Source organism: Plasmodium yoelii, assembly GCF_900002385.2.
Source record: "Plasmodium yoelii strain 17X genome assembly, chromosome: 10".
Lineage (NCBI taxonomy): Eukaryota > Apicomplexa > Aconoidasida > Haemosporida > Plasmodiidae > Plasmodium > Plasmodium yoelii.
The window spans coordinates 1,651,795-1,677,784 of NC_036182.2; the positions used below are offsets into that span (position 1 = coordinate 1,651,795).

The 25,990-nt window shown below is 22.3% G+C and overlaps 9 protein-coding genes across 9 annotated transcripts; 4 read left to right on the top strand and 5 right to left on the bottom strand.

The window, feature by feature from the left end:
* Positions 1-246: 246 nt before the first annotated feature.
* Positions 247-5,916, top strand: PY17X_1039900 (adenylyl cyclase alpha; the record flags this gene model as incomplete). Its single annotated transcript, XM_022956359.1, has 22 exons — positions 247-363; positions 637-699; positions 831-938; positions 1,076-1,275; positions 1,410-1,560; positions 1,699-1,740; positions 1,838-1,936; positions 2,090-2,148; positions 2,291-2,348; positions 2,432-2,572; positions 2,687-2,774; positions 2,880-3,004; positions 3,216-3,307; positions 3,484-3,570; positions 3,679-3,755; positions 3,938-4,089; positions 4,227-4,493; positions 4,641-4,895; positions 5,033-5,119; positions 5,307-5,381; positions 5,488-5,559; positions 5,653-5,916. 22 exons carry the CDS (start codon positions 247-249, stop codon positions 5,914-5,916), a joined length of 2,679 nt encoding a protein of 892 aa, XP_022813407.1.
* A 281-nt stretch (positions 5,917-6,197) lies between these two features.
* On the bottom strand, positions 6,198-7,511 carry PY17X_1040000 (uncharacterized protein; the record flags this gene model as incomplete). Its single annotated transcript, XM_723116.3, has 1 exon — positions 6,198-7,511. The coding sequence occupies one exon, from the start codon at positions 7,509-7,511 to the stop codon at positions 6,198-6,200; it is 1,314 nt and encodes a 437-aa protein (XP_728209.3).
* A 900-nt stretch (positions 7,512-8,411) lies between these two features.
* Positions 8,412-8,963, bottom strand: PY17X_1040100 (ribosomal protein L16, mitochondrial, putative; the record flags this gene model as incomplete). The annotated part of the gene is made up of 1 exon (XM_723117.2): positions 8,412-8,963. One exon carries the CDS (start codon positions 8,961-8,963, stop codon positions 8,412-8,414), a length of 552 nt encoding a protein of 183 aa, XP_728210.2.
* A 1,032-nt stretch (positions 8,964-9,995) lies between these two features.
* Positions 9,996-10,493, bottom strand: PY17X_1040200 (secreted ookinete adhesive protein, putative; the record flags this gene model as incomplete). The annotated part of the gene is made up of 1 exon (XM_022956360.1): positions 9,996-10,493. One exon carries the CDS (start codon positions 10,491-10,493, stop codon positions 9,996-9,998), a length of 498 nt encoding a protein of 165 aa, XP_022813408.1.
* A 1,137-nt stretch (positions 10,494-11,630) lies between these two features.
* On the bottom strand, positions 11,631-12,208 carry PY17X_1040300 (conserved Plasmodium protein, unknown function; the record flags this gene model as incomplete). The annotated part of the gene is made up of 2 exons (XM_022956361.1): positions 11,631-11,729; positions 11,840-12,208. The coding sequence occupies 2 exons, from the start codon at positions 12,206-12,208 to the stop codon at positions 11,631-11,633; spliced, it is 468 nt and encodes a 155-aa protein (XP_022813409.1).
* A 2,191-nt stretch (positions 12,209-14,399) lies between these two features.
* PY17X_1040400 (cytochrome c, putative) lies at positions 14,400-15,054 on the top strand (the record flags this gene model as incomplete). Its single annotated transcript, XM_720795.1, has 2 exons — positions 14,400-14,505; positions 14,810-15,054. 2 exons carry the CDS (start codon positions 14,400-14,402, stop codon positions 15,052-15,054), a joined length of 351 nt encoding a protein of 116 aa, XP_725888.1.
* Positions 15,055-15,627: 573 nt separating this feature from the next.
* On the bottom strand, positions 15,628-16,239 carry PY17X_1040500 (DNA-directed RNA polymerase II subunit RPB4, putative; the record flags this gene model as incomplete). Its single annotated transcript, XM_022956362.1, has 2 exons — positions 15,628-15,706; positions 15,815-16,239. The coding sequence occupies 2 exons, from the start codon at positions 16,237-16,239 to the stop codon at positions 15,628-15,630; spliced, it is 504 nt and encodes a 167-aa protein (XP_022813410.1).
* A 2,129-nt stretch (positions 16,240-18,368) lies between these two features.
* PY17X_1040600 (nuclear formin-like protein MISFIT, putative) lies at positions 18,369-23,221 on the top strand (the record flags this gene model as incomplete). Its single annotated transcript, XM_721957.1, has 2 exons — positions 18,369-18,395; positions 18,497-23,221. 2 exons carry the CDS (start codon positions 18,369-18,371, stop codon positions 23,219-23,221), a joined length of 4,752 nt encoding a protein of 1,583 aa, XP_727050.1.
* A 1,093-nt stretch (positions 23,222-24,314) lies between these two features.
* PY17X_1040700 (translocation associated membrane protein, putative) lies at positions 24,315-25,701 on the top strand (the record flags this gene model as incomplete). Its single annotated transcript, XM_022956363.1, has 3 exons — positions 24,315-25,244; positions 25,424-25,490; positions 25,616-25,701. The coding sequence occupies 3 exons, from the start codon at positions 24,315-24,317 to the stop codon at positions 25,699-25,701; spliced, it is 1,083 nt and encodes a 360-aa protein (XP_022813411.1).
* Between the last annotated feature and the right edge of the window lie 289 nt (positions 25,702-25,990).

The window sequence follows — 25,990 nt, forward strand, 5'->3', positions numbered from 1 at the left end:
GGGCAAAAAGTAAATATCGTCTAGTCTCATCCATAATTTATGCATAATTAACTGATTAAAAAAAGGGAGATAAAAAATATACTGAGTAAAATGCTAAGAAAAATAATAGCCATAATAAAATAAGGCAAACATGAATATGTAAATAAATTTATTTGAATAATTAAATTACAAGTGTAGATATTTTTTTCTACAATATCAAAATAAAAAAAATGTCTTTATTTGCAAAATAATTATAATAATGTAATGATGCCTGATTTTAAAGACATTTGTACGAAGGAAATATTTCCAAGTAAAAAAATAAAAAGGTTTTTTTTAAAATGCCGATCTAAGGAAAAGGTCTTGTATTCCTTTACTTCGGAAAATGTAAATTTTTTCAAATAAAATCAGAAAAAAAAAAGGAGAAAAAAAAAGGAGAAAAAAATTGAGAGATATAAAAATATCGTCACAATGCACCTACTCCTAATTATATCCATAATATTTGCACCATATATATCTATAAGTTTGTATGCAAAATGATCTATTGTACACATATATATATATTTTTAAGTTGTTTGGATTGTTTCAAAAATAAGCCATAGGCAGATTTGTTCATTTTCTTAAGAGAAAAATTTTTATTGCACAAATTTATTTTTATAGGAATCGATGCATGGAGAAAAATGTCGTAGAAGTTATAAGAATATTTTAAAACAAAAAATAAAGGTTAAAAAAGTACTAAACATGTGTAATATAATTTTTACTTTGCTCATTATAAATATTGTTTATTTTGTTCATTTTGTTCACACCATAAAAAACACACACATATACACAATATATATATATATACATTATAGAATATACACTTTGAAATACTAACACGAAGATTCCACAAATGTTTAAGTTTTCTATATTTGATTTTAATTATTTTTAGTAAAGACATTTTGTACATATTTTTTGATAAGGTTAAGAGATAAAGATGAAAATAAATATATGCACATGCGTTTTTATGATTTTATGTTTCATATTTTCTAGCAATGTAAAATATTATATATATAAAACACACAACTATGGTATTATATATTTATGTAATCATTTTTAGGGGCAAAATATATTGATGGATACAATAACTATTGTTCTAATTATTCTTAATATTGTTGAAACAATATTTCATTTGTCTATTAATACTTCCTATATTTATTATTTTATGTTTTTTGATGTTTTGTCATTAATTATGATATTTGGAGACTTATCTATTTGTGAAAATTACGTGTTTAATTATTTGTGTTCCTCTTTTAAAAAGTATAACAATTTAATTAGAATAAAAAATAAATTTATATAAAATAAACATGTGTATATATAATCATATTCCCATTAAATACATAAAAATATATCTCTGTTTTATCTTTTTAAATTTTTTACTGTGATTGGCATAGATTTTATCATGTTGAAGACATAAATAATGAAGAAATATTTTATTTGATTCAATTGTTTAAAGCCTTAAAAATCACAAAAATGTATCGGTTGGTTATTAAAATAATCAAGGATCATACTAAGGACAAATACAAGCACCGGAATGAGTGGAATGTTATAATACTTTCGTGAATATTTAGCCAATAAGCTAGTCAAAAATATAATAAAGCGAAAAAACTATAAAATAAGAACATACATATATGTATTTGTATTCCATTTTTCTAACACCCCATTATTTATTTCATTTTTTAGTTTGAAAAAATGGAAAGCATGAAAAATAAAACATGTTTGAAGGTAAAAAAAATATATATGTGTCTGTCTATATGTGTCTGCCTATATATGTCTGCCTATATATATATACATACCTTTTATGGTCTTGAAATTGTATTAGGATAATTTAAAATTTACAAATAAAATGCACTTGACTTTGATCAAAAGATTTTTTGTTTCCTTAATTTTTGTTATGCTATCCTATATATTGATTGAATTGGTAAAGTTGTATTGAATTATATAACATATCAAATGTTGTTCTAGAATAGTTTAGTTATGGCATAAATATAACTCATTAGTTTATGATTTTTGTAAAAATAAATGTTATTTCTCTCTCTCTCTATATATATATGAACAATTTAATATTATTAAGGTGACATTTTCAAAGGGGAATAAAAGTTCGATGAGCTATTTTATATATAACATAGACCGGTTAGGAATAAAAAAAAATACACATATTTATGAGAATAGTATAAAGAACATACATATTTATTTAGTTGGTTTATTTCTTTTTTTCTTTCTTTAAATCATATTTATTTTATCTTATAATATAATTTTGCAATAATTTTTTTAGAACAAATTTTGATGACCACTATGAATCAGAATTTTTGAAAGCCCTTTATTTTTATAGTGTACGCTACGAAATATTTCGAAAAAAAAGATAAAATTAGAATATGTAGAGACAAAAAATCCAAATTTTATTCATTAATTTTAGAATATTCAAAGAACAAAAAATGATGAAGAATATTTAATAAGTTTTAAGTCAAAAGTAAAATTACAAAATTTTGTTAACAAGAAAGAAATTAATATTGGAAAAGAGAAACACATATTATGGGATTTTACAAAATCACCCTATGTAATAATAATAATAAAAATAAAAAAATAATAAAGAGAAAACATATTCAATATTTTTAAGACAACACATATGAGTAATATATATATATACATATACATGTACATGTTCATTTAGACCGAGATGATGAAATTGTTAGACATGAAGATCCCTAATGCACAAAATGAGGAAGAGATTACCATGGATAGTACAATCAAAAATTCAAGTATATAAAATGACTAAAATAGAATTAATACAATAAAATAAACTATATCAAATGTTACTATTATATCTATTATTGTCATTGATATGTTTTTTCTGATTTTTTAAGGTCAACTAAGACAATATGAAATGAGAGTTTACAAATCCAAAGATTTTATCTTTTACATAAACATAAAAAAAAAAATAATACAAAAAATCAAGAATATAGTGATATTAAAACTATTCATTATATTGGTACTTGCATATATAAAAAATATGAAAGAAAAAATATGAAAGAAAAATATAAATTAAAATATGTTTATGAGAAAAAAAAAGACAACCCAAAACATGAAAAAAGCAAAATATAAATCCTTGATATTTACAACACTTTTATATTTATCCATTTATACATTTCATGCTTAGATAATTTGATTATATGAAATAATTATTATATTTAATTTTTCAGTTTTCCTTTTTTATATTGTTTTATTTTTCGATCGAGCTAAATATTCTCTTGTTTCCAATAGAAAGTATATTGAAAAAGTTGAAACTTATGAAGTAAGAAAATAAAATAAAAATAATATAAGTGTATTATTCTAAGGAAATATACGAAATATGCACACTAAGAAATAGGGAAAAAAGGTGGAAATATATCAAAATATTAATAAATATGTACTTATATAATCATTTAATAGAACTATTATTATGTATACATATTATATTATTACATTTAGGTCTAACCCAACATTAGCTCTAGAAATGCAAGAGGAGTTACTGAACCATGAGTTGGATAATATTTTACGAACTAAACAATTGAAGAAGTAAATAAAAAAAAAAAAAAACTTTATATCCCTATTTGTTTAGTATATATGTGGATATATATGGATATGATTTATTTGTCTATATGTTTTCTATATTTAAAAAATTAGAGAATGTATAAAAGGGAATTATGAAATATTAAAAATGGAAGAGAATTTAATGAAACTGGGAACTTTAATGCTGCTTGGTATTCCTATATATATATATATGTCCATATATACATATAAATATGAATAGATATATGATCATATTTTATATACAAAATAAATATATATATAGTATTAAAAAATATATTTGGGGTTCTTGTATAATATAATAAGGATAATAAATTGTATTAAAGTTATATATCTACATATATTTTTTTTAAAGGATTTGGAGAAGCAGGAGCAAAAATTATATCGAAAAATATAAATGATCAAGAAAGAATAAATTTATTAATAAATGGAGAAATTGTTTATTCTGTTTTTTCATTTTGTGATATAAGAAATTTTACTGAAATTACTGAAGCTTTAAAGGAAAAGGTTTGTATAATATACTATAACAATTTGTATATTCGATTATTTTACTTATGTGAATTTGGAATAAATTTTTCGAATCAACTGGTAATATAACTTGTCCACATCAGCATAGTTATATATTTTTCCTTTCTTTTATTCAGATTATGATATTCATAAATTTAGTTGCAGAAATAATTCATGAGTGTTGTGATTTTTATGATGGGTCGATAAATAAAAATATAGGAGATGCATTTTTATTAGTATGGAAATATAAAAAAAATTATTGTTTAAATAAAAATTTGTCCAATCAAGAATATATCAAAACAGGAGTTACATCCTATGAATATTATTCTGAAAAAAAAAAAATTAACAGAATTTGTGATTTAGCTTTTTTATCAACAATAAAGACACTGATAAAATTAAAACAGGTAATGATGTGTTACTGCACATCTTATGTTAGAAATATTTGATATACATATTTATAGCCTAGTTCATGTATATTTATGAGAGTATTTTATTAAAAATTTTTTTTTTTAAATATACTATATCATAAAAATTTAAAAATAAAAATACAGTCAGAAAAAATAAGAACGTTCTTGAAAAGCGAGAAAATTGATGAACTTGTTAACAATAATATTATAGAATTAAGTTTTGGTTTGCATTTTGGATGGGCTATTGAAGGAGCTATAGGAAGTCGATACAAAATTGATTTATCTTATTTATCTGAAAATGTGAACATAGCTAGCCGGCTACAAGATATTTCAAAGATATACAAAAGCAATATTATTATATCTGGCGATTTTTACGACAATATGTCTGAGAATTTTAAAGTGAGTTGCATTGTTCTTTCTTAAAAAAAGAAAGAGAAATAGTGTATAATTAAATTGAAAAAAATAAAAAAGTTTCAAAATAATATAATAAATGCACAAGTGTAAGAATCATCCTTTTATTATTCTTAAAATTGAAGAAATCGCTTAGGAAAATAGACAGGGTGACATTGAAAGGATGCGCAAACCCGTTAAATTTGTACACTGTTGACCTGTGTCTGAATAAAGTTAAAACATAATAATTATATGAGTGAATATATCCATATATATATATATACATACTATTTATCAATAAAGTGTGGGCTTTATAGCACGCCTGTTCATTTTCATAGTAATACATGTATTTTTGAAAGTGAAGGATAAAATATCGAGTAATTTTTTTTTAAATATTTTGAATTTTTCTTGCTTATTCAGATACAAAATGAAAAGACAATAAATAAGTTCGATATTATTGGTTCAACCTCAAATTCGGATAGGAAAATGACAAAAGTATTGCAACTCAGTAGAATATATTATTGCCTTTATATTAAGATTATAGAGAAAATAATTTTGCTCAATAAGTTTAATTTTCGCTGTTTTCTTTCTATTTTCATAGATTTTTGATGATATAAAAAAAAAAACAGAAAGAAGAAGACGAAAAAAGCAGTTATCAAATCTTGACTATGACGTAATATATACATATGTGTGGGTGTTAGACGAAATATGTAGCATGCATATATACATATATATTATATACATATTTATGCTAATTTGATTACAGCTATTTTTAGAATATACAAAAAGTAGGGACATAAAATTAGTTAAGGTGGAATATCCCGAAGAATATTTGAATTTATTTGAACAAAGCCTGGAATTATATTTGAATGGAAAGTGGAATGAATCAAAAAAACTGTTGGATAATTTAAAAAATAAATTTTATTTTGAAGATAATATTGTTTATCAGTTGCTTGACTTTTTGAGCTCAAACAATTTCACCACGCCTTATGATTGGCCTGGTTACAGAATGTTTTTGCATAAGTCGTAATTTTTTAATTATAAGAAAAAATAAATAAAAAAAAGGAAAAAAAATAATAAATTAAAAAAAAATTTAAATAAATTAAAAGAGACAATATAATGGTGAAAAATATATTTGTACACAGCTCTTTGCTATGAAGTCTATATTCTAAAAACATAATTAGTTAAGAATTATAAAATAAACACAAATATGTAAAAAATGAAACATAAAAAGGGTTCATAATAACAAAACAAGGATAAATTCCACGAAGGAATATATATATATATGCCAATATAAAAATGGGCATGAGCTTATACCAATGAGTTCAAACTTTCTACATAGTCATAAGCTTTTTTTTGAACCATTTTTTGTGTGTTAACACTTCCGTGATTTTTTTCAAATAATAACCATTTTGTAAAAATCATTTTCATAACTCGTGTTTTAAATTTGATTGACAAAAATCGTTCAAATATATTTCTAATAAATTGTAATTCGTTAAGAGTTAATTTTTTTATTTTTTTTTTTTTATTTTCATCATCATTTTCATTTTTTTTTCCCTTTGTTAATGAATTGATATGTATGTCCAAATAAGTAAACCATATATCTGATCGTTTAGGATATTCCTGAATTAATTTTTCAAAATAATTTTTTCCTCTTTCTATATTTGAATATTTATATTCAAATCGTGCTGCATTTATTATTATATTTAAATGTTTTCTTTTTGGTAATGCATGCAAAGATTTTAATAAAATATTATGAGCATATTCTTCATCGTTTAGTGTGTTATGCAAAAGTTCGAGATAACGAGTCCATATTTTTTTTGAATATTTAAATTTTTTAATAGCTTCTTCACATAATTCTTTTAATTCATTATACTTTTTATTCATTTTTAAAATATTCATTGTGTGTAAATATATACTTTTTTCATTATTCACAAGTAATGCTCTTTTAAATATTTCATTTAAATTATCTCCATAAGCACATTCCATATTTATATAACATAAATATATATTTAGTTTTTCTTCTATAAGATGTATATCAATAGTTTTTAATGCTCTCTCTGCTACATTTCTAGCTTCTTGTATATTCCCTTTTTCTAAATAATAAACGATGTAACTTATCCATATAGTACTTTTATTTTTTTCAGATACTAACAATTTTTCATAATCATAAGGTTTTACTTTTTCTTCATTTTGTCCATTTTGTCCATTTTTATTATTGATAATTTTATTTTTTAATAAAATATTGTCATTATCACTTTCATCATAGCTATCAAACTTTTCATTTTCTTCGCTGCTACTACTATTATGTTCTTGGGTTTCTTTGTGTTTTTTTTTGTTTGTTTTTTCGTTTTCTATTTCATCCTCTTTATCATATTTTTCCTTAGTTTTTTTTTTTTTTTTTTTTTTTTTGTTTTTTTTCTTATTGTGGATTTCAGCATATAAACTTAAGTTGCCTCTTTTATTGTGATCCTTTATAATAGCTTTCCCTTCAATCTTTTTATTATTTTTTATTTTTACATTATTTATGTCATTTGTTTTTTCACAAATTTGGTCATTCCCCTCATTTTGAGGCTTGCTTTCCTCATTCGTTGTACCTAATTGGTCATCTTCAGCTGTTGTCATTTTATATACATATATATCGTTAGATTTTCACTGCAGATTGATAAGTATAAGAGAGATAACCACAAATCATCCCCTCTTTATGTCACAAATAAGTATATATATATATATTATTGCATATACCTACTAATGCATACATAAAATATTATTTTATTCGTCCTATTTTCTCTTTCTTTTTAATGTATCATCATTATTGATATTAGGCAATATATATATCTACAAAACATTGAAAATTATTTATTCTAAGGAATTTTTTAATTTACAAATTTGTTAATTTTAAAACGATCAAAAAAGTAAAATAAATGGGTGAAAATAAAATTTGTTTTACATTTTAGAGTAATATATAAGAGGTATTATACATGAATGGAATTTTTAAGAAAAATATTTATATATATATATGGCATTTTGGAATATTTAAAAATATAAAAAAACACAAAAAAATAAAATAAAACAAATAATATAAATAACCAAAATTATACTACTAAAAATATAGGGAAAAAATTGAAATATCTATAAAAAAGTATAGTATGCATTATTAAAATGGAATGCTATTACAGCAAAAAAAATATAGTGCTTATTTTTGATTTTTTAAAATTTATTATATTTGATTTTCCCACTGCGCGCCCTTTATATATGTATATATTTTATAGTGGTGTTGTTTTTATACTAAAAAAATTTATTATTCCATTTAATATATAAAATAAATTATTTTTTAAATAAAAAAATGTAAAATGAATATTTATTTTCATTTGGCGATATTCTTAGGGTATATCAACGTATTTTGGTTATTTTTTTAGCAACTAAAATAAAATGTATATGTTGTGTATTAAACAACTTTATATAATTTTATTATAAAAATATATAGTTACATTTTGTAAATATTTTTCTGTTTCTTATGGTGTTCTATGGAATTTGATCGTCATCCTTTTGAAATAATTTATTTCGATATTGATTGAATTGTTTCATTTGATCATTTTTAACTTTATTTTGAGAAATATATTTAATATTATTCACTTTGAATATATTATTTTGGGATCTAAAAATGCATGGGATAGCTACTTTAGCTGCAGCTTTTTTTAAAACTTTATAAACCGAATCATCAAAACCTAAGGAAACAAATGGGCTAATTGTTGGTATATGAAAAATAGCTTTTCCTGATGGTACTCTAGCAACAAAATAGTCGATTATTCCTTTTCCCTGCCCCATTTTCGTTCCATCTGGTTTTTTCGTTACACTATATGTAGCATGAACATTAATAAAATATTCTTTTTTTTTTCCTAAATATTTCCGTATAATTTGTTTCATTTCTTCTAATTTTTCGCCCCTTATCCTTTTGGGGCATGCTGCTATAAGTGATTTCCCAATTTTTATATCTGGCTCATTAAGCGGTGTTATTCTTCCCTTGGGTGCTTTTAGTCGAACAGGCAATGGACTCTTATAAATTATTGGAGGCATTGTGATTAATCATATGGTATATGTATATATATTTATAAACGTACATGAAATATCAAATACTGACATTACTTTTTTCTTGAAAAAAACTATTTACACATAAATTTTGTGAGACCCACTGAGAATATATGTGTATACAAGACTATTTAATAATATATACCCCATTAATATGCTTTAAAATTGTCATTTATAAATCGTTACAGTATGTTATATTAACGAACGTTAAATAGTGACATCATTGTTGATCTACTTTGTTTCATATTTATGAGAAAGCAGCACAAACTATGCGCATTTTATAATTATATATTTATTCATAGATAAAAAATACGCATATCTAATTGATCGAAGCTTGTTTTATTAATTTTCCATCTTTGTTGATTATCAAAATGTTTTTATATATGTAATTGTATTATTTTTCATGTTTCTAAATCTTATATCTTTGATTATTTATTATAGCTTATAGTTATCATATCCTTAAATTTAACAATCCATGCTATTTTTAATAATATAATGAAAACGAGAAAAATTAAGCGTTTTTTATATTTTTCGCGAAACTAATTTATAAAATGAAGAATATAACTATTGCTATTTTATCGTAGGGCGTTTTTTTTTTCGAAACATTTTAAAATTGCTCCAAAAATATGAATGCATTATGCAAACATATATATTTTTTTTCATCGCTAATTATTTATTCACCTTCATAATGTAAACTAAATAACTTTCATTGTATTTTTTTTCACGAAAAAAGTATTTACAAATGTTTGGGTTTATGAGTATGTTTTTAAAGTAAATTAAAAAAATAGTATAAAATATTCGGAAAAGCAACAAAACTATATATAAGTACGTAAAATTACTAATTAATTATTGCGATGCATATTATTAATAATAAGATATATGTAAAATCATTTTTTCGTATAATGATACATTCTTCATATATAATGCGGACTAGGTTACACACACAAAAAAATATTTTTTTCTTTTAATATTTTTTGATAAATAAACATTTCCTTATAATAATACAGTGTTTATGCATAATTAACAATAACATGAACAGCTACATTCTTCGGTCTGAACTCCTGTTACACTTTTACAGGAAGAGAAACATTCTACTGGTCCATTATCAATGTCATTATTATCAGATTTTGTTGCTGCTTTTAGTCCCTTTGCTTGTGCGGCGGCATTAAGACTGTGTCGTTGGTTATTATCGGATCGTGAAGATGCCTTAACGTCGGTCAATGGATTACTGCCATCGCCATCCAAATATTTGTATCCTTTACTAGCATTTCTATATTTCATTGAAAAACCTGTTTTATTTTTACAACTACATTCACACTCACAAAAATTTTCTGGTAGACATTTTACACACTCTTGGCCTGTTGTTTTGGGTCCAAATATTTCTGCTGCTGAAAAATTCTTTACATTATTATTATGGGGATATGCGCTTACTACATTTCTTATGGAATTTTTTCTTGCTCCTTCAATTTTTATTATTAAGAAAAGGAGAGGAATTAAAAAAAGTAATATTCTTTTCATTTTGATTAATATAAAGGTACTAAAAAGGGTATATATATAAGCAGAAATATATTGCTAAAAAGTATATATATTTATAGAGAGGAATATGTAGACAATGTTTAAAAAAATTATTTAATAAAAAAACATAAAAAAAATTAAATATGACTAATGTATATATTACGCTGTTTTTTCAGAAGAGCAATTATAATACAAAAAAGTAAGAAAACGAAAAAAAGACAAATAAAAGAACAAAAATTTATTAAAGACAAAAAACAAATTATAAAAATATAGAAAATAAATTAATAAAATAAAAATAATAATAATAATAAAATAATATAATTTAAATTAAATTAAATTAATTTATTGAAAATATAAAATTATTAAAAAATGAAAAAAACAATTTACAAATTTATCAATTTTCCATTTCGAAATTAGCTATATATTTTTTATAAATAGCTAGATATATTGTTTTATAGTTAATTGAATAAAACAACCGTATTTCTTTAAAAATTATATATTGTTTAAGTATAAAAATTGAAAATATAAAACTCTCCAAAAAAAGAGAGAAATAAAAAAATATGGTAAGTTCAAAAAATGGCTATTTATATGCATAAAATATGTCGAATTATTCTATACATGGCATATTTTTTTTTTTTTAACGAAACAACTAGCTAAAAATAAAAATACATTTTATTTATAAAAAAAATTACGCTATAATATACTTATATATTATTATTTATTTTATTAACATATAATTTAAAATGATCATAATATACATATGATATAAAAATGGCTTTTTTTTTTTTTTTTTTATTTATAGCTTTATAGACATGTATATAGATCCATAAATCACTGTATTTTTTTTCAGGATAAAAATTAGCGATTTAGATAGCCACTTTAAAAAATAAAAAGCTAGTGAATTTTATCAGAAATATTAGGCTTTTATTTAGATACATTATAATTTGATAAAGTAAAAAAGTTATGTTATTCTTCAACTTGTGGCGTACACACGAAAATAAAGATAACTAAAAAGCCACACTATATATAAATATTTGTCTTTTAGGATTTTTAATCATGTTCATATAAAATTGATTTAAATGATCATTAATGGTGAAAACTCTTAAATAATATATGCTTTTGTATTTTTCCTTTGTCTGCTTATGCCCAACAACACAAATAACTTTTTTTTTTAGCCTTTTTAAATATGGGTTCCATGTATTGAACAATATGATTTTTTATTAAATAAGGTGTATTAAACTGAAAAATAAAAAAAGGGAATGAATAAATATATGTTTATGTGGTTACCATATTTTTACTTCAAAACATTTATTATAAATGTATCATAAATAAGTTTATCAAAAATATACAGTTGGTGGTAAGAAGGAATTTTCATCAAAGGTAAAATTTAAAAATTTTTTCACAGGTTTTAAATTATTATCGTTCAATGGAGAATTAATATTATCCATGTTGAAATCGAACTCGTCTATTTCATTTAATTCTATTTGATGGTTAATAGAATTTTTATATATTTCATTTTTTGTCTTATTTTTATGTTTTGCTATTTTTGGCTGTTTTTTTTCGCCAATTTTTAGTTCATTTTTATTACTTTCATATTCTACATTATTAACGCCATCGGTATTACGCAATTTTTCAGAATTATCATAATAATGCCTAGCAGAAGTTATATTGTTCACATTTTCAGATTCTTCATAATTTTCACTAGGTACACTATCCATTTTTTATATTTTTAAAATATTTAACAATATAGTTTTTATATTTTCAATACGAGAATTTAGAAGATATGATACTTTTTGTAAGTAATATTAATTGAAGAAATTCTATTAATTTATATTTTTACATATAGCTTATTATAATTAAGTTAAACATTATAAATTTTATATAACATGTGTGATACATGGATTTTATGGATAGTATAAATGCTATAACTAAACACATATGTTTGTCTTTTCCTTTGTTTTTTATTTTTTATAAATATTTTACTTTTCATAATAAATGTATTTGCACATTATGATTGCATTTGCGATAATTATGGTTTGTAGAATAATTATTATTTCTCGTAGGAATATATGAATATTCATATAAACCTTGTATGCAAAGTAAATTTTAACATTAAGCGCATATAATGTGTGCAAAGACAATCAAAAAAATATATTAAAACTAAATGTGGATATCTCATTTAATATAAAAATATTTCATTTTTATATATAAAACCAAAAATATTGAATCGGTTTTTTATTAATAAACCCTTTTTGTGCATTTTCGGGGTCCCTCGTAATAAGAGCTCGACAATATGATGAAAAGTTATAAGATATTTGTGCATCACATATATTTATGTTTCTTAATTTTATTTATATAATTATGCGTATGACATTTTATTATTATTTAATGCTTATGCTAAAAGTGTTATAAAGTAAGCGCATGTTATGAACATATCGTGTATGATTTAAATAATGCAATTATTTTATATTATATTGTATGGCTTTATTGTTATATATATTTTTTAATTATGTATATGAGTAATTAAATTAAAAGGTGAATACAAATTTATTATAATACATTTATACCACGATGCTTGGATATATTTCTTATATATAAATTGTTAGGATGACAAAAACGGTGATTATGGAAGACAACTAAAGGGAGACTATATATCTACCTTGAGGCGATAAGTGCTAAAAGAATCATACTATATCACCTAGCAATAGTCAGATAAAACATGTTTTACTGATGAACTCACAAATAAAGCATATCTTGTACAGTATTCAGAGGAGTCTATCTCAAGGAATAACACCGTGTGTTTTTATAGGCAAGTAAATAAGAAACCCCAAATTTTAATGGGGATATACGATTGAACAATTCAAATACTTATGCACAATAAGTATTCAATCTTATATAGAAAATTAGTTGCATATTTTTGTTTTTTTGAAACGGTACTATAGACGAGAAAAAATACTTTTCCTGGAAACTAAGATAGAATATTGATTTAGATGGTATTTGTAATATATTTTTTCTCTTCTCTGAGTAATTTTTCATCCTCATCATGGGCGAGGGATGTTTTAGGATCGTTTTGAAAGGTGTGTTTTCAATTGCTACATATATCAATAATTAAATTATTATTTTTTTGTTTTTATGATACTTTATTTGTGTGTGCAAATGTGGAGAAAATGGTATCGATGTAAATAAAGAATGTGTTTATATATTTTCACTTTTCTAATTTTAAACCGTTAAAGTAATTTAATAAATTGGCACTTTTGCCATTTTTTGTTATGTTTTAATTTCATGTGTTATAAAACAAAATTCCAATATAAATATTCTTTAAAGTAAAAAAAAAAAAAAAAAAACAATTTTATATCCATGTTAAGGAAGTAAATATTTTTATTGCGTATTAAATTGGAAAAGTAAACATAATGATATGCAGTAACTATCCATTCTTTTTTTTGAAAGATATTATATATATTTTAATTTATAAAAAATTATTATTTCAAAAAAAAAAAAAAAGTTACATAAACGCATTTAAAACCCAACATAGTAACAAATAATTTACACATATACATAAAAAAAGGCCAAGATGTACCCATTTTAAAATTATGGTACAAATTATATTTGTTCATATGATATATTTTTTTATTTTACTTTTGACATTTTTAATAGTAAAGCCTCTATAAAAAATTATATAATTTTTTATTATAAAAAAATAATTTTTCCTGCAAATCAGTACATACAATATTTATATTATATATAATATAATATTTATTTGTATATTTATAATTGAAAAAAATATTATACATTTTTAAAATCGTTAATTTGAATTTAATTATGTTTTTTATCGTTTAACGAAAAAAATATAATTGATAAAATAAACAGATATAAAATATTAATTTTTATTATTTTAAAAATTCATAAAAAATGTCACAAAGACCAGAACCCCAAGTTGATGTCCCTCCTGGTGATTATAAAAAAGGAGCAAAAATTTTTAAAGCAAAATGTGCCCAATGCCACACAATGAATAAGGGTAATATATTTTTTATCTTATATTTATGGATTAAGATGTATATATATATATATATTTTTAATGATTACGAACAAGTATTGATATAAGTCGATACCCCCTCATAAGTATATTTTTATGAGTATGTTCGAGTTGTATATACGCATATATGTGTATGTATTGACATATATATATAGCCATAAGTCTATATTTATATGTATTATAATAAAGATGACTATAATATGCGTACGAAAACCGTTTTTTTTTCATAACGATTTTGTATTAACATTTTTGCAACTGTTTTAATTAAATTTTTTTTGTTTAAAAGGTGGAGCTGTTAAACAAGGGCCCAATTTATATGGATTTTATGGTAGAAAATCAGGAGAATCTGATTTTCCATATTCAGATGCAAATAAGAATTCTGGAATAATATGGTCTGATAAGCATTTATATGAATATTTACTTAACCCCAAATTATACATTCCAGGAACGAAAATGATTTTTGCCGGTATAAAAAAAGAAAAAGAAAGAGCAGATTTGATCGAATATCTCAAAAAGGCTTCGTCTGAATAAGCCAAAAATAAAAAAAATGGCAAAAAAATAAGATACAAATAAAAGAAAAATATAAGCTTTAATTGATAAGACAAAATTTAAAAAAAGCATGAAAGAAAATAATAATGCGCTTTTCTATTTTTTTGTATCATTTATTTTGAGCTTGCTTTATCAAAGTATATAATAAATACCAGACTATAATTTATTATATGCAATCATGAAAAACAGAAATGATTCTATGAACTTTTATTATATATGGAATGAATACGTTTTATGTATAAACAATATACATATTTAATATGAAAAATTTGTTTTACTATTTTAAATTGATATATTTTTGAAATATGTTATATATATTGTTTTTTTAAATAAAAATAAATAACATTATATCCCCCGTTAAAAATTACTCAAATGCATTTTTGAGTATTTATAAACTTGAAAAAAAAAAAATGTAAATGTTTCTTTAATGACTATTTAGTAGATATAAAAAGAAGAGCACAAAGATAATATTGTGAAAATTAGTATATGTTTCCATATTTGAAAATAATCATACATATGTATAATATGCAGTTTGATTAATCCATGAATGGATGTCTATGCCATTTCAATAGATTTTGTAATGTGTACATCCTTTAACAAATTTAAGATATGTTCGATTTTACTTTCTTCACACCTAAAAGAGAAAAAAATAATTAGAATATGTGTACCGTTTCGTAAACAGTTACACAGAGAAATAAATGTAATTATCTTTTGAATGTGAAATAAAAATATTTGTGCATACTTTTTATCGTCATAATCCATAATAACATATAGATCAATAAAATTAATACACTTGATATCAATCATTTGTATTTTTTCTTTCTTATCTATATTATAAATGCTTATATTTTTAAAAAAATTGACAATTTTATTAAAAGTATCATCAATTAAATGTTTAATTTCTTGGTAATCTTTATTATATAACTCTTTTGATATTAAATGAGGATTTGTGTCAATAATATATTTTTGTAAGTTTTTATATAATATTTTATCTGATACTAATTTTATAAAATTCTTTTCATATATATCTTTAAATGGGTCATCTGCTTTTATTATCAACTTACTGCATAAATATTTATCTATGTTTTTTGAATATTCCAATTCCTTTTTAATTACAACGAATGCTTCGAATTTAGTTATATATTCATCTTTTCCTAGAATTTTCATCTTTGTACTTTATTTTCAAAAAAATTTATTTACAGTATTACTAATTTATATGATGACGAAAAAATGAGAGTTGTTACAATAGCAATAAGCTGATTTCGAGTGGCGGCCTAGATGCATATATATATATATATATATACATGGTTTTGTTCTTTGTTTGTTTTATTTATTTGTTCATGCAGCATTCATATTGATGAGAAAAATAACTGGAAGTATATAGCAAAAATTATAACAAATTTGATTATATACATTTAACATTATTAAAAAAAATTCGACATTTTCTATAACTCCTTTGTGGTAATAAAGAAATAGAGAAGTATTGATATCCGTTCTTTTCCTTCCTTCCCTTTCCTTTTTTATGATATATTATTTTTTATTGTGTATTTTTAAAAAAATATATAATCTTTTGTTTTTTAAAGTTCATAAAATCGGCTGAAATTTTTGTTATGTGCTTAATCATTTGAAATGGCACTTTAAAAATCGGATATTATATTTACACCTCTTAGTATTTCATTTTAGAAAAATTTGGAAAAATAACATTTTGTATATGGAAAATTTTAGGATTATTTTAGCGCGAATATATTTGCTATATTTATTCAAAACATATATTAAGTTTTTACTAAATAAATACAAGATAGGTATTCATAAATATTTTTTATTTTGTATGGAGATATGCAATATGGGGTAAGCCCCCCTAAATTGTGTTTGATCTGATGAAATAATATTATTAAAAGAAGTTATAGAAAAAAACGATTGCATTAAACTTTTCATTTGGTGTATTTTTTTGTCATTTAACAAAATAAAATATAAAAAATGAAATGGATAATAAAAAATTAAAATTTGCCAAAATGATTAGATAGTTCTATTTATATATTTTTGGGGGTAATAATAATGTAGGTAGATCAATAATTCTATGAAAATATAGAGCATTTTGAAAAGGTTGTATAATAGTGAAATACTTATTTAGTTGTTTATACATAATAATTGTAATGTTGTTATTTTAAATTGTTATGTTTTAAAGGATAAATAATTTAAATTTATAGAAGAAATATTAAAAGAATTAAACATATACAATATTTTGAAGAATATCAATCATGTATTTCTTGTATATATACATGCTAATAGAAAATAAAATGTTAATACAAATATAAAGTATTATCAAATTTTCAGTTTGTATGCAAATCATTATTGAAAAATTAAAAGTACTTATTCTCCAAATTGAAAGTGATATTATCGTTTTAAATGTCTTCTAACTATTATAAACTAGTGATGCTATTGATCCTTTTTTAAGCCAACTTTGTTAGGAATTTATTGAAGATGTGTTAATATTAAAATTCACAATGAAATTTTTACTATGTTATTAAGTCGAAAAATATATAGACATTCAGCATAAATGTGTATGTATATCTCTATACACAATCGTAGTGTTTCTAATTCTATCATTTTATAGTATATTTTCTTTTTTATCGTTTAAATTATTTTTCTAAAAAACTTTTAACAATGTAGATATTTTTTTCATGAAAATTATAAAGGGAATTAGGCAATAGTAACACTATTTTTATTTTATCATATTTATTATAATTCACATAATAATCTCATTTTATTTTTTACTTTTAAACATAATATTTTCTATTATGCTTATGCCTCTTTAATATATTTCTCTATTTTTATTCCCATATCTTTTGATGCATTTTTCTTCCCTATTTTTTTAATGCATATTTTTTTTTAAACAAAAAAAATACCCGTAATAGTGATCATGATGCATTTAATGGATAAAATATCTTTCCGTTTTTAAAATTAAAAATATAAGAAATAAAAAATATAAAACAAAGAAAATATATTAAGGATTATTAAAAAAAAAATGACAACTGTATTAAAAGGAAATAAATGAAATTAATAATTTTACGTTTGCTTCTTGTCTATATTTTTGCAAACATATAAAAATAAACTTGTATATCTACAAAATGTAAATTTTCTGAGAATAAGTTAAAATTAGTTTTCTTTCTTTATTTGTTATATGGACATACTAATATGTATGTTTATTTTTATATATTTTATTATTATTTAATTTTTTTATTGTATTTTAAATATTATTTCCAAATTGAACTTGCCCATAAAAAAAGTATATCCTCATGGCTGTTCTTATAACATTGGAAAAGGTATATCTTCATTTCTTATTGTGTTTATATGTTTGTATATGGATTTGTATATGCTCAAGTTAATGTCGTTTTTTCTCTATGTTCTCTCTTTTGTTTTATAGGAAAATGAAAAACTTAAGAAGCTAAGTGAGAAACTCTTATATTTATTGAACAAATATAGACATGCTTATTTAATGTCTATTGATCTCATAAATTTTTACGATGAGGTAATTGAAAAAAAAAATGATAGTAATTATAAAGAATTAGAAGAATGTTATAAAAAAAAGAGACCATGGGAAGGTATAATAGACGAAGAAATGATAATTAGGAAAAAATTGAAGAATAATTTATGTTATTATGAAGGAAAAGAACACACAAAAAAAATAAAAATTATAGAAACAGGTGATTCGGAAATATTGCATAGTAAGGGGAATGATAGTAGTAATTGCAGTTTAAGCGGTATTAAAATATTTAAGGGAGATGATAGCAAATTGCAAGATAATAATATGGAAAGTGAAGATGGAAAAGATAATAAAAATACATCAGACTACGTCAGTTTAGGAGCTTTAGATTTTAGTGCATATAAAGAAGACGCTGATGGGCATATTAAATATTGTGAAAAAAATAAGACAGATATAAAAGTTGATAAAACAAAAAAAAATAATAATAATTTTTCAAAATATATGCAACAATCAGATGTTAAGAAAAAAAATGTATTGAATCAGTCTATTTATATGAAAAATAATAATGTAAAATCATCACAAATTCGTATATTACCACATATGCATAAAAGTATATATAATCCAGATAATAGTTTTTCTAAATTAAATTCTTCTAAAAAAATGAATGTATTAAATAGTTATAAAAGTGTATATATTAATAGTAATATAATGCATAAAAACATAGGAATGGATAAAAAAATAGTAAAAAATGAGTTAAATAAAAATGAATTTTTGCAAAATAATAATTTGAAGGGTTTAAATAAGAGTGTCTATATTGGAAGAAGAGAAAAAAGTATGTGTGCCACTAGTAACAGTATTATTGTTCCTAACAGAAATAATAGAATGAGTGGGCCAATAAATGAGAGTCTTATTCATACTAATAAAAATTTTTTAATAAATAAAGATGGTATAAAAAAGCAGGAATTATTGAACAAAAAAATGAGTGTAATAAAGGCGAATAATACTCATAATAATAATATTCCCCTGAAAAAAATGAATACCTTAAGTACTTTAAAAAATAACAATTATATTAGTAATAAAAATGGATTAAATAAAAGTATATATTTTAGTCGAAGCAATACGCTAATGAGTAATGATAAAAAGAAAACAAGCAATGATACATATATTGATCAGGCGAAATTTGGCACCGTTGGAGATAGTAATTTAAACAGAAAAACTGAACATATAAATAATTTGAATTTTTTGGGAAAAAATGAAGTTCGAAATGTTGAAATTTCAAAAGAAATAGAAATTACAATAAAAGACGTCGAAACAGAGAACATCGAACAAAATATTAAGAAAACTTTTATAGATGAAAAGTTGGGGATTGAAAAATCAGATAAAATAAATTTTCCAAATGTTCAAAAATTATCATATAGTCCATTAACATTAGAAGATATTGAAAAATTGATCGAAGATGAAGAAAAGGACACAGGAATTTCTGTTAATAATAATTTAAACCCATCTCTAACAAAAGAAAATGATGGTATATGTATGAAAAAAAATATTTGCATTGATAAAGATGATTTAAAAAATTTAGTTTGTTTACCAGAAAAAAAAAATTGTGATGATAATGGTGAAAATATATCTCAAGTAAATGGAATAAAAAAGGAAAATAAAATAAATGAGGATAATAATGAAAATAGCAATTTGTTGGCGAATACAATTAATAGTGAAATTATAAATAATGAGGTAGTTGGACATATTGGGAAACCATTAAGTGATAATCTTATAAAAGTGGAAAAAAATATTGAAGAAAAATCAAGCGAATATGCACTAATCAAAAAGGAGGAAAATATTTCGATGGAAAATAATTCTAACAAAATGAGTTACAATGAAAAATGTAAAATTACAAAAGAAGTAGAAGAGGAAAATATGGGCATAGATAATAAGAAAGACATAAAAAATATTGAAAATATAAATACAAAAGATAATGTGAAGAAAATTGATTATTCAGTAATTTCATGTGGTCACGAAGAAATAAATCGGAAAAATATTATCTTGAATATAAATGATGAAATAAAGGAAAAGATAATGGAACGGGAAGGTGTGTCTGGAAAAATTGAGAATAATAGTGAGGAAAATGTATGTAAAAAAATGAATGAAAAAAAAATGTTAATATCTGAAAATATTCGAAAAAATTTAATGTCATCTCTAGAGAAAGAAACAGGTACAAAATGTAGTAATGTTAATAATCGAGCTAATTTAAATATCGAAATAGATCCTGATTTTGAATATGTATCTCTTGATATTGTTAATATCGATTTAGCTATTAACGAAGGGCTATATAATTATAAAAAAAATGAAGAAAGTTATATTGAATGTGATGAACAAATAAAAGATATAAAAATATATAATGATATATTAAAAAGTGAAAAAGAGATATGTTCAGATTTATCATTTATAAAAAAAGAGAATCAATTTAGTAATAATTCTGTTATTTTATTTAAAAGTTCTAATGAAATTAAAAATGAAATAAGTAAATATGTTGGTATGTCTATATTTGATTGTATCAATAAATTTATCATACCGACCAGTTCGTTGGTTAATGATAATAGATTAAGTATTTGGTTTACTAAAAAAAAAAAAAAAAATAATAATATGAATAGAAGTAAAGATAATAATTTTGATCGAATAGAAAATTATAACGATAATTCCAAAATTAGACGCAATTTTGTATTTAAAAAAAAATCAGAAGGAAGATTAAGTTGTATGGGGTATTTTTCACAGCCAATAACTATCATGTTATCATCATTAAAAAGACGAAGTGAATTTGGAAATTTAAAAAATATAATTACATCAATTATATTATGTACATGTGATTCGTCAATGCTGGAAATAATACTACATACGATACCAGAGGAAAATAGTAAAAATTATCAACTATGGAAAACGTCAATAAAAAAGTTATATACCCTTATAGGGGATAGAAAAAAAGAGATTCTTCGAAAAATGATTTTCTCTGATAAGGATAAAACGTTCGAAACTGATGAAAAGGATGAAGGGGAAGGATATGATGAAAATAATTTGATAGAGGAAAAAAATAAATATAATGAACTAAATTTAAAAACATATGATTTTATGAATACTATGGATAATAATGGATATCGAAATTTCTTTAATTCGTCTTTTTCATCAGAAGCTGGAGGAAATACTCCAATTAATCAAAATAACTATTTTTCAACAGTTCCACTTTCAAAAGCTGATGTAAAGACAGAAAAATATGAAGAAGGAAAAGAAAATAATATTAATATATTAGAAGATGAAAAGTTTTGCTTATTTATATGTACTATAAACGACATACATAAAAGATTTCAATATTTGTTGTTGATTGAAAATTATGATTTTATTTATTCTGATTTAATTAAACATATTCAAAACAAATTAAACAATATAGATTTAATAATAAATAAGCATATGTTATTAAAGCAACTTTTTTGTAATGTTTTATTTTTATGTAATTGGCTAAACGAACCTAGATGTTTTAAATGGTTTCAATGGAATGATGTATTCAATAAATTATATAATTTAAATGGATTTTTAGAAAATGGAAGGATATCAAGAGAAAGATGCATACTACTTCTTTTAGCTGAACATACAGGTGAAATATTTACTGAAAAGGAATTAAACGAACTAAAAAAAACAAGTAAGTTACATATTAGAGACCTTTATGATAAATCTATCGATTTTATTAATTGCTTTTTGGAGTTAAAGAACCAATTAGAAACTGAAGAATTTAAAAAAAGTTGTTGCATATTTAGCAGCGAATTAGAAGATGTAGAAGTTGAAAAATGTTCAGATAATTTTTTAAACGATAAAGTATTAAAAAGTGATAAATTTTTGGAAAAAGTTAAAGATTTTGTAAAAAAGTATTATAAACAAATGGTATACATTATATGGAACTTGGTATTATTGATAAAGAAATATTTAATAGTTATGATTTGGTTAGGCGATGTTAAACCATTTTATCCCCTTTTTAGTTACTTAGATGAAGGAAAGAAAATAAAATACTCTGAGGATTTATTTGTAAATTTGTCTCATTTTTTTGAATCGTACAATAAGTATTTTAACATTGTAAAAAAGAGTCAAGAGGAGTTACAAAAAGGAATAGGAGATACTAGTGATCAAGGACAAAATGAAAAAACAAAAAATATAGCATTAAATAATAGTGATGATTTTATTTTTTCTGCTGACTATTTTGAGAAAAATATTCAAAAGGAGTCCCATGAAATTGCAAACGATTCGAATTATACAAATTTTAAAGACGGAAACAAACCTAATTACGAAACTTGTGAATTGAGAAAAAATAAAATAGTTGAGATGAATAATCGTAATTATAACAACGATAGTGAATATATTGAGAATAATTCCTATATAGAAAATAATGATATTAGTATTAAAAATTGTAATAATGAAAAAGGTATGCTAGATTTTATGAAAAATAATGACAATTTGAAAACAGAGAACTACGAACTAAAACATCGAAAATCGTTAACAAACACAATAGATTATGGATGTGAGATAAGAAGAAAAAGTATTGAAAAAGAAAAGGGGAATAATAACAAATTTATTAAAGGAGCGAGTTTTGAAAACATGCTTGAAGCAGAATTCGATTCTTCTGCTTAGGGTATAATAAAAGCGATATTTTTACTATTGTTTCAGTAATGTATACATATATATGAATGCATATATTAGTACGTAATATTTTATAACAATAATTTGTTATGTGTGTTTTATTTTTTTTGTGCCTTTTCATAAATATAATTTTTTACAAAAAATAGATTCAAATAGGTTAGTTTAAATAGTATTGAACTTTGTTTTATTTTTGAATTGTGTTTTAGTAAGGTGCAGAAGAAATTAATCAAATATGCTTCGCAATAACTGCATTAATGTATAATGTGTGTGCATAAGTCTATATAAGATTGTAATAATGTTTTACGTGAAAAATTTTTCATATTAATTGGGCATATTTTTTGAGGTATTTCATTCTATGATACTTATTTTAAATATCATATTTGATCACACTTATTTTATTTAATCATTTCACTATTTTAGTTACATTTTTAATTAAAAAAGAAATATTTAATTTTTTCATGACTCCTCAAAGATATTGTTATATTTTTTAACAAAAAAAATACTTTATATGAATATATATAACATATTTATTTTATTAGAAACATATTCAAGTTATATGCGTAATGGAAATATCAAACCTTCGCATTTTTGTAGTTGATATAATATTTTTTTAAATGAAATTTTTTTTTTCTTTTAATTTTATACTATAAAAATCAATATAAATAAAAAATAATGTTTTTTTCAAAAAATATACATTTTTTCCCATTGCCACGTATGATTTATTTACTGTAGTTCTCAATCATTTTTTACAAAAATTTTTAGATTAAAAAAAAAACGTTTTTTGGGTATCTTCGTCGATAGCTTGTTTAGTTGTACTTGATTTACCCTCCCCTAATACACTTTTTGCAATTTTTTTTGCAATTTTGTTTTTGCAATTTTTTTTTGCAATTTTTTTTGCAATTTTTATTTTTTTTTTTTTTTCTATTAAGTTAAATTTTGTATGGTTTTTATTTAAGTTAAATTATTTGTATTTATCAATATTTGTTAAAGTTTGCCGTTAGCGTTTTTTCATACTGTTTATATTCATTATATGCATGCTCCTTGATTTTATGATATTGTATTTTAGATTAAACAGATTGCCACAATGAATAACCATTATCTGCATACCCTAGACGAATATGCTGAAAATATCAAAAATAATAATTACTTAGGATTGACTTCATTCAACTCCAAGTTGTCAGAATGGACTATACTAATTACTGTATTAGGTTTTATATTTATGATCATACTCCGTTATTTCGTTGCGGGCATACATACTAAATTAATACCGAAGGATAGTATTTTGTATAAATATTCGAGACATTCATTATTGGATAAACTAAATAAAAAATTTGATATATCTAAAAAAGGTTGTATATATAAATGGAAAGAAAACTTTTGGTTTGGGTTATGGCACAGTTTTTCTCTCGCATATAATATTATTTTATTGATATCAATGTCTGGATACTTAACTAATAAAGATGGATGGGTTAAAACTTGTTTTAAGGAACCTAATGGAAAATGTTTTTTTTTAGTTACAGAAGATGAATATAATGAAAATAAAAAAGGATGGCCATATATGTATCTAGATAATCATGTTTATTATTTTTATTTAATACAGCTTTCTTTTTGGTCATCATGCCTTTTTTATCTAAAATATGAAATAAAAAGAAAAGACTATTATATATTTATAATGCACCATTTAGCAACTATAATATTATTATTATATTCACAAGTTCTTAATTTATGGAGAGCTGGATTAGCAGTATTATTTCTTCATGATATAGTTGATGTTGGACTTTATATTTCTAAAACTATAAATTACTCAAAGCCAGAATATCAAAAACTATTGACATTTTTTTATTCATTTTTTGTTTTATCTTTCTTTTTCTTTCGCATTATTTTGTTTTTATTTTATATTGTTATTCCTGTAAGTAATATTAATACGATCAAGTCATATACTGATGGATTTATTAATTCACATAATGATGTTCCGACTGGATATGTTCCAGTTATTTTTCTTTGGGTATTGATGGTAAGACGAAGATGCACATTATATCATTTTTTTAATTTTAAAATAAGTATATTTTTTATATATTTATTTAGAATAGACACAATAACCCAGAGAATAAAATGCATTTGGGATATATTGTAATTGAATATCATATACATAACATATTTTTTTGTTTTTTATCATATTTAATTTCCTTTCAGGCAATGCATTTTTATTGGTTTTATTTAATTTTGAAGATGACACGTATATATATTGTGAAAGCATGGAGTAATAAAATTGAAAAAATATCATAAAGTGAATACAATTTGAAACTGAATGTATTGAATGTGTTTGTATATATACATGATATTATATTTATTTTTTTTACTTTTTTTTATTTTTTTTTTTTTTAGAATCTAGTAAATCTGATATAGTAGACATACGAAGTGATAATGAAGACGAAGATGACGAAGGGGAGGGGAAGGAACCTCAAAAATAAAATGATGAAAGATCAAAGGGCATAATATAATGTTTTTATCTTAATGATAATATGTTAAGATGTTATCATTTAATTTATTTTTAGCCATTTGATTATTATGTATATTCCTTCCTAGTTTTGTAAATTTATTTGTGATTAATTCTATTTGCCATTTTAAATTTTCATTAAATTTGATTATCCGCCTTTATGATATTATATATATTTGTATATATTTCGTTTGTAAATTTTTAAATAATTATTTATGAGTATAAACAATTTTTTATCTTTATTATATTAGTTTGTCATTTAT